This window comes from Eutrigla gurnardus (assembly GCF_963514095.1).
Source record: "Eutrigla gurnardus genome assembly, chromosome: 14".
Lineage (NCBI taxonomy): Eukaryota > Metazoa > Chordata > Actinopteri > Perciformes > Triglidae > Eutrigla > Eutrigla gurnardus.
The window spans coordinates 14,844,785-14,854,471 of record NC_139937.1 but is presented as its reverse complement, the minus strand read 5'-3'; the positions used below and the strand labels follow the sequence as shown (position 1 = coordinate 14,854,471).

Here is a 9,687-nt window from a genome sequence, read left to right as displayed (position 1 = left end):
TGTCAGTGCGGGTCTAAAGGGTGCCGGGGTCGGGTTCCACGTCACAAGCAGCGCAGCGAGCTCCAGCTGTCGCGCTCACAACTCTGTTCGTGCTGCTGTGGACGTGGAAGTCCACATGAGACCCGCGTTGGTCTGCGGGGAGAAAAGTGGGTCATGGAGACCCCACTAGACTCTGACATGTATCACACAGGTGGACATTCATTCACAAATATGCATCATATCCAGCCTCTTCTAGGGAAATCTGGCTGTGGTGCTAAAGATTCTGGCTCCTGACAACAGGTCAACTGATTTGAGAAAGAAATGATATATTGTTTTCACATGATCGGCTTCAAACAACTACTGATGAAGGAGGTATACTTGGTTTAGACATATGATATGAAAATGTCATGTCACGATCATCCTGGCCAATAATAATAATAATAATAATAATAATAATAATAATAAATAGAATATACTATATTATCATCACATAGACAAGACATATTTTTTAGTGAACATCAAATAACAAAAATGTAAATGAAATTAATATAAATCATAAGGTCTCCCTGCATAAATAAAAACAGAAAATGTGGGCCGTATTTCTTTAAACCATTTTATTTTCACTTGATTACCATTTTTAAAGATGTGTCCCATAATGACAATCCACCACTACCCATTTACTATGAGATAATTGTACTGACAGTGGGATTCTGCAGAGTTTAGTCTCACAGCTCGAGCAAAAGCACGAAAAGCAGGTGGAAGAAGCTAATAATCCCATTAATTAGGCACTTCCACTAAAACCACATCAGTGAGCTACACAGCTAAATGCAAAACATAGCATTTAAGGAATTTACTTAATTACACTTGGGCTTTTTCATGCTATGACAAGTCGTGAAAACAACTTAGATTGTAAAATTAAAATATTAATGTTTACTTTTCTAAGTATAATACGTCCTCCTCCAACCACTGCAGTGTATAATGGTGATCTAATGTTCTATGGTAACTAAGTATATTTACAGGTAGGTAGACTGTTATTGCGTTGATGTTATGATACATTAAAAGACATTTTAAAACGTAGATTAACCTCACATATGTTTGCAAAGCTATTCTTGTCTTTGAAGCATTGGCTTGATAATTAGTTGAATGGACGTGGGGAGGTCTTTAATTGAAGAAGACACGTTACTTGGTTTCAAGCGACTCACAGTGTAAAATGTAAGCGAACTAAAGTTATCAGCGCAAAATAAATGCGGTGTGTAACACATATGTACCATTTATCTACTTACCAACTCCTCTCTGCTGAGCAGCGATGTTTTGGGAGAACTACTTCCGCGGTGCCTCACGCCTTTGAAGCAGGGTGCGCTTGTTTAATGTCACAGCTTAATAAAGAGAAACGATACGCCGAGCGGGGACGGAAGCAACGTGGACCGCGCGCGCGGCACCGCTCGGCGCAGTTATCTCAAACAACAAATCGAACGTACCCTAATCCCTTTGAGGCGACGTCAGATGTCTCGGGCCACGTGACCGCGAGAGTTTCAGTATGGCCGAGCAAGCGGTGACAGCGAAAACAGGGTGAGTGCAACCCGAAACCCGGCTCGTGTCCCTGTTTGTGAACTAGGCTGCGTAACAGTTTTACAAGCCATTTTCAATATCGTCACATTTAATATGTAAATACTTTAAATACGCGAGTCTGTGTGACGCGTGTTGTTATTGTCATACACCTGTACAGTTCAGTAGTCATAAGTCCGGCACTGCGCTGAAGTCCAGGTAAACAAACACAAGGTTAGATGGCGTATCCATGACACCAACGCACAGACGTGACGGGACAGCCTCGCGCGTGACCTCGAAGATAGTGTTTCAGCCACTTCTGCCAGAGTACAGAGTACTTCTGAGTTTGTGTTCAAGAAGCTGCTACCGACAAGTGTCACCCACTGACCACAGCAGTGCTGCACCTACTCTCACGTCCGGTTTCCGTTTTGTTTTGGCTACAGGGTCGTCCAGAGAATGATGACGGTAGTCGGTGACAACGGTCTGGTCAGCAGCGCGTGGGGCTACGTGGACAGCACGATAAGGTAAACCGAACACACCACACAGACCTGTGGTGTAGCAAGACCTTGTGTTTACCTTAGTGTGGTCCGACTTGCATCTTAAACACGTGTGATGTGTCTCAGTGAAAACATCTTGTGTGGAGCAGGTATGCTTTTGAAATGAACCATATTTGCATATTCATGTTTTGTTTTGTTTTTATGAGGGAGAATATGCAGATGGAATTATCAGAGTATATTTCTTAAAACGTCTATTGTGGAAATTTGTAATAACTAATTGGTTTCTAAAGTGATTTAGTCTTCTATAAGCACATTTATTTAAATACAATAATCCAAAATCAGATCTGTCTGATAAAAAATCTCTGCAATAAATCCCTTCACGGAGGTTATAAATCTTTGCCAGAAGTAAGCCTGTAGGGAGATCATGCGTTTGTGTGTGTGTTTCTGTCTGTCTGTCCACGGCTAATTTTACCTTAATGTGTATTTGTCATTATAAAGCAAATGTAAACGGAGCCATGCACGTGGCCTGTTGGCCTTCCTGTTTTGACTTCTGCTATTTCTTCGTTTGTTTCCTGTGCAGAGATTTCGGCACATTGTCCTGCAAGAGTTTCGCAATTCTGCAACCTGATGAATGAACATATAAAAGAGTAGATTCTGTTTTATTTGACTTCCCTTGTGAAATAGAGACGAAACCAAAAAGCTTAAAGATGAGTTTGGTCATCAGCGTTTTAGTTACAGCTTTGCTCTCTCTGAAGTTCAGACCCCTTAAACTGACTCCGCATCAACAAAGGCTGCATATGAAGGCTTTTTTTGTACAGAATGATACACACACTGAGCAGCTGATGCGGAAATGATAAGATCAGATGTGATGCTCATAAACATGATGATTGCTAACATTCAGCCCTTGTGGATGCTGTTTTTACCATATTTGACCATGTGCCTCATGATGTCATTTAGTGGTTTCTGTGTGAATCCTTTAAGCTGTGGCATCATTTGCATGGACCCGACGAGTGAAGTTTTTTCCGTCCGTGTAGGTGGTGCTGGATCCCCAGCTGGCTGCCGTCATGGTGTCCCACCTCCCAGATCCAGCTGCAGACTGCAGAGGACATGATGCTGCGATGTAAGGATCAGCTAGTTCCCACAGGCGACCGTCAAAACGTGGGATCCGTATTAATACAAATTATTTCATACTGTACACCTTTTGTGGTCCTGGTAGAACCTTTCCACCTGGAAACCTTTTAGAGGATTTTAACGAGAACCCGACACAATGGGTTCTTCCTCAAACCATCTGTGAAACGTTCTACCCTATGAGAGGTTCCACTGAGAATCCTTCTATGATAGTTCTACCACTATCATGGTCTTCTAAAGGGCCCGGGCTGATGTGGAATGGAACCCTTTTCATCCAATTTTACAAAGAACCTTTAAAAAACATTTCTACGAAACAATGTTCTTCAGACGGTTCTGGGAAGAACCTAAGCCCGTCAGGAAGAACCCTTTTGGAACCCTTATTTCTGTCATTGTCTGAAATAAACGGTGGTTTTGGTCGGGTCTTGTGCGAAACCATCATACGCAAACAAGATTTCATTAAAAACAGAAACAAAACAACAATAATTGGTCAAATGGACCAACTCGCATGAAGAATCGCTAATCACGCCACATAATAGTGAAGCTGTTCAACTGTATCTTTGACCAATTTAATTCATCCCTTTCAGCAAAAAGAAATAATCGCACCACTATTTGGGCGTTCCCTTTCAGCTCTACATTCCTGTTTTTCCTTCTCTCCCCTTGTTTTTTTTAGGCGTAGAAGGCTCTTTCTCCAAACAGTTCGTCCCCATCTCCAACGGCAACCTGCTGTGGACACTGACCTTTAGCAGCGACCGCGTCAAAGACAAGACCCCCGTGGTTCTGCTGCATGGGTTCGGAGGTGGCGTGGGCCTTTGGGCCCAGAACCTGGACAGCCTCTCCCAGCATCGACCCGTCTTCGCCGTGGACCTGCTGGGCTTCGGGCAGAGCAGCAGGCCTCGGTTCCCCGTGGACGCCCAGGAGGCAGAGGAGCAGTTTGTGGAGTCTATTGAGCAGTGGAGGGCTAAAGTGGGTCTGGAGTCCATGATACTTCTGGGACACAACCTGGGAGGATACCTGGCTGTGTCTTACTCTATTAAATACCCTGGCAGGTGGGTGCAGATTATGGGATTTCTCTTATCGTACTGTTGGTTTGTGTTGTTTTCTTTTTTTATAAGGGATTTGTTTGTGTTCCAGAGGGCAAAGCAGCGGTGTAGTTCAATCTGAAAGCTTCAGTGAACTAGACTTTGACCAGTGGAGGAGGATGACAGGTTCTTTTGATATCAATTTATTATCATAATCTCAACATGGGCTAGATCAATCTGTAGAGAAAGTATGAACATGCATAACTGAGTTTGACGATGCAAGGCCGGTTTGAAAGTCCCATAATAAATTAGAATTATGATTTCATGTCATGACCGAAGAACAAACAAGCAGACCCTGGTCAGAAGGAGAACAATGACTGTTGAATGATGATGCTGCCCTTTAGTGTGAACATGCCAGCATGTGTACAGGATATAGCTGTGGAGCAGCCTGGAGGTGCTGGCAGCCTGTGATAACAGCCAACGTCCTCCTAGCCTCTCTCCTCCCACTCGACTGTATCTCCCCCGAATCATCTCCTCTCACTGCTCGAGGCTTTCAGCAGGCACCTGGCTCTCCCCAAGGGACGTCTGATAAAATGTCCTCAATCCCTTATCACCCCCCTTCATCAGTAATGCTAAAAAATCCCTTTTCCTGTGCTCTTATCTTATTATGTTATCTCAGTGTTCCAAATAGCCCGTGCGTTGGATCAGGGACATACTGTACGTCCTTATTAAGGCCAAACCGTGCTCGTGTTCATGTTGTTGCCTGAGGGTTTGCTGTTCAGTTACAGGAAAGCATATTAAGTTGACATAGATGTTGGATGGTTTCTAATGGATAGAAAATATGAAGTTCTGCTATTCATTCACACTACTATCTTCATAGTATTGGTTATGATCTGTTTAGCCAAAACGATCGTAACTGCTTTATCTGGAGGTAAAACTGAAGATGGGTATTCATAGCCCCTCAAAAAATGCCCCCAAATCAGCACATACTGAGATTTAATTTGGCTGCATAATCAGTTTGACTGAACAAACATGACATACAAGTTATTGTTGCAGGTGAATGTGTGTTTTAAAATCTTTGTCCCCGGCCTACAGAGTAAAGCACATAGTGCTGGTGGAGCCCTGGGGTTTCCCCGAGCGCCCCGACACAGTAGAAGCGGACCGTCCCATCCCGGTATGGATCAAAGCCCTGGGAGCCATGTTCAGTCCCTTCAACCCCCTCGCTGGCCTGAGACTGGTTGGACCACTCGGTATGTACTCGGTATCTATGAGATTAGATGTAGCACACAGAAATCTGAAATATATATAATAATGTTGACTACAGTTGAATCAGGACAAAGGAGGGCACGGTTAAAATGGTTTGCTAATATCATTGAAGCTGACAGCATCTACAAGTATTTTAGATTTTTTAATTAAAAGATGAGGAGCACATAATAGTGAAAGACTTCCACTAGAGCTCATTTTCAGTGTTTTGCGGTTCCCTTTGTGCCCTCCAAACCTCCCCATGTCCGATGTAATGAAGCAGCGTCGTCTCTTAATGGCTACATGCTCCTTTTTTTGACACTTCCCCTCTGTGGCCCCCCGCAGGGCCCTCTCTGGTCCAGACTCTGAGACCTGACTTCAAGAGGAAGTTCTCTGCCATGTTCAGTGACAACACAGTGCCAGAGTACATCTACCACCTGAACGTGCAAAGCCCCAGGTCTGTCTCCTTTTTTCCCCAATAACACGTCCTTGTTGAAGTCATTTCTTAAGATTACTCCTGGGTTACTTGTTTGTCTTCGGTTGTCACAGTGGGGAAACTGCCTTTAAGAATATGACCGTTCCCTACGGCTGGGCGATGAGGCCGATGCTGCAGAGGATGGACCAGCTTCAGCCTAAGATCCCCGTCACCATCATCTACGGATCCCGCTCCAGCATAGACAGCAACTCAGGCAGCACCATCAAAGAGATGAGGCCGCACTCTCATGTGGAGATCATAGTACGTTCACACTGTACTGGATTTCATTTTTTGTGTGCGTGTATTTTTGTTTTACTGATGGAATTTACTTGCAAGGTTGTGGTTATTATTGGGGGGACTGTTGGAATTTATACAATATCATAAAAGGTCAATTAAGTCCCAGTGTTTCCAGGGAAACCTAAATGTTTCCTGGGGGAAAATCCCTGGGAGTGTTTTCTACTGAGAATATCAGACGTCTCCTGTAAACCTCTCTCTCACTTCCATGTATCCGCTGTAGATAATCTGTCGAGCTGCCAGACAATAATGGTTATTATTAATAAGTAGCCACGTAAAAAAATAAACACCAAACAATATAGGCACGGAATTTAAATAGAAATAGTAAATAATGAAACAATTAAAGAGTAAATGAAGCAATTAAAATGTAAAGCGATTGAGCAAGCTGAAATAGAATGGATGGATTGATGGATGGAAGGGTCAAAATTAAAATGTAAATTGCCCCAAGGATAAAAAAAAGAGAGCTTTAGATTCTACTGCGTGCTATTCCTGGTTGCTGGAGCACAATTAGAGAAAGTGTATTTTCCCAAGCTCAGTAAAATCAGCCGACACCTGCAACAAAATCCAATAAGGTGTGCGCGTTGGGTGAGGGCTTAGATTAGAAGACAACAATGAAGTAATGTCGGGGTAAACAGGGGAACAGCCTTATAAATAATATAAATCCCAATATCCCTTATAAATAAATAAATCCCAGTGCCCATCACGCTATAAAGTGATAAACAGCATCCAAGAGCTTCATGTATAAAATGTCTTTCCCATTTTCTTTCCTTATCACTATCAACTTTGATAACATAACAAGTTAAAGACTAAACAGATCGATTATTGCGACGATTATTAGAGATTATTCCGCCTGCTATTCCCAAGGTCAAAGAGGAACCTGCATGCTCACAGTAAGAAATGTTGACCCCAAAAATATACACTATATATAATTAAAATGAGGGCTTACTGAGATTAACAAAATAATAATAATATATGCTAGTCTAATTCTATTTTCTATAATTTGGTATGTAATTAATCTTCCAAACAAACAAACTGTCTCCAGTCTCTTGTGATTCATACTGCTGTGTAGTTAAACTCTCCATCTACTCTGACTATTGTCCGAATAAAATATAATAATGAGATCATGTAGGCTTATGAAACTAAAGTGTCCATTGCTGTAGCCGAGTGCTGCAGGAAGTGGCCGAAATCCCAGGAGTGAGTCAGTGTTTTTGCACTTCAGCTTCCCTAGTCCCTAGTCAATGGACTAGCCCACAGGCGTGTTGCTCTCCAGTAAAGCCTTCTCTTAATGTTCCCTCCTGTCTTTAACCAGGCCATCCGTGGAGCCGGACACTACGTGTACGCTGACCAGCCGGAAGACTTCAACCAAAGAGTATTGCAAGCGTGCGATGAAGTGGACTGTTACTGAACTGTGGAGGAAAAGGGGAGCCAGCACCACGAATAAACTGTACTTCAGCAGCCGCTGTGGAAACACAGGATTCCTCTTCCTCCAAGCAGCAATAAGGGGTGTATCTTGAAATCATCAAGGGTGAACAGATATTTTTGCATATTTTTGTGAAGAAATACAATAAGACTCGATGTTTAAGAACAGTCCTTTCTAATATGATGTAATATAACATTAAGCCACATCTTAAATGATATCAAACTGAATCGGTTTAATTCAAAAAGCTCAGTGCCATGTGTCAGGTATTTCCTGTATAGTGCTTCACCTGCGGTTTTTGTGGTTTTCCGTACGATTCTGATGCAGACAGGAAGCGTTCTCTTTAGTACATCACTGCATCAGCACCAGGAAGCAGCTATGGATCTATATGCAGCCAATAATAATGTGCGTCTGCATTTATAGCATATGTCCTTTGTTTTTTTTTTTCTTACTCAAAAGTTAATTTTAGTTTCATTAATTATGAATGTGAACCCAGATCAGCTCTAGTCTCAGGCAGAAGGTGTCAGTTGAAACCTTCGAGGCTTCTGAAGCTTTTGAATGCCGTGTACAAAAAACATTGCATACCTCAAATTCTATTTTACGTGCCATAGATTTTCTACTGAGCAGTGCTGACCCATACAGTATACTTGTAACAACAACATGCATGATATTTGCCTTGGATGAAACAGAATAGCCCTCAGAGTCTGAAAATAATAATTCAGATGCATTTAAACTGTGGACGCTGGAGCTCCAGATGTTTGATATCCACCTACACTCGCTCCTAACGTCATCTCTTCAACTTTGCAACTAGACCAGGTGATAACCTCTGGTTCTGAACAATGAAGCCAACATTGAAGTGCCTTAATTGCATGATTTCTACTGGCCATCAGGGGGCGACTCTTCTGGTTGCAAAAAGAAGTTTGATTGCATAGAGGTCTATGAGAAAATGACCCTACTTCTCACTTGATTTATTATCGCAGTCAACATTGTAGCAAATTATGACCCATTTAGAGTCAAATAGAACATAAAGCAGAGTATCCTTTAGGGCGGGTCTACCTTGTGATTGACGGAGCAAGGTTATGTTTTAAGATGGGATGTTAGTAATTTCTGTTTTTACAAATGTCATGTGATTATGATTTCTTTTTTCACTTCTAAAACAATACCTAGACGTTCCGGTTGTTTTCTGTGGCTGTGAAGCAACTTCATGAAGTCATCAGGATAATATAAATTTGGGCATGTTCATGTCATTTTTAGTTCATGACTAACAGTTTAGTCAAGCTGCATTATGGGTAGTGAAAGATCCAGTGATGTATGACTCACACTATGGACTAAAAATCTGAATTTCTTGACATCAGCTGCATTGATTTTGAGAATTGATTTTAAAAATGTCTCTTGTATGTCACCTCATTTAATACAAGTGCAATACGGAATCACTTCAAGTCAGTAATTGCAGTGTTTTGATGTGAACTAAAATACTCTACGTATCAAAGAAACCAGTGGAATCTAATGCCTGTCTACCTCTTCTGGTGCTAGTTTAGAAAGAATATATTCAGCTGATTACCGAATTGAAATGCTCTAATATGTCTGCGTCTGTATGACACTCAAAGAGAAGCAGAAGGAAGAAAGTCACATCGATGCATAACTGAAATGTTATCATTCGTAACAGGGAAATATGTTTTTGTAATTTTACAGAGTTTCTTGAATTAGTTGCTTCATGGTCATGTAGATGCGTTAAGTCAGAAAAAATGGAATTGTGCAAATTATATTGCTCCAAAATATGTTCCCTACTGTGACAGCTTATCCTTCTAAACAGCAATAAAATGTTAACCACGATCACGGTTCAGTTGCTGCTCTGTCTCGTGTCACACATGAATAATGCAGGTCTAACTTGTGTTCGGATCATATGTTTAATCTGCAATGCAACACTGTGATTCTGCCTCCACCCCACTTCTTTTGCTTTCCGATCTAATAGAGCAAGATGAATGCCCCCCCCCCCTTCTTTATCATTTCAGAGCTGTCAGCCCCTCCGTCATTTAGAGCAATAACTCCCATTTGTGTCCTCCGTAGTTTCCTCTCGCTGCCACTAGAGAG

At 42.0% G+C, this 9,687-nt stretch overlaps 1 protein-coding gene across 1 annotated transcript; it reads left to right on the top strand.

Moving 5' to 3' along the window:
- Positions 1-1,487: 1,487 nt before the first annotated feature.
- Positions 1,488-9,429, top strand: abhd5a (abhydrolase domain containing 5, lysophosphatidic acid acyltransferase a). Its single transcript, XM_084026019.1, has 8 exons — positions 1,488-1,548; positions 1,968-2,048; positions 3,056-3,141; positions 3,820-4,195; positions 5,264-5,418; positions 5,756-5,867; positions 5,960-6,146; positions 7,489-9,429. Exons 1-8 carry the CDS (start codon positions 1,517-1,519, stop codon positions 7,582-7,584), a joined length of 1,125 nt encoding a protein of 374 aa, XP_083882145.1. The 5' UTR covers positions 1,488-1,516; the 3' UTR covers positions 7,585-9,429.
- Positions 9,430-9,687: the final 258 nt, after the last annotated feature.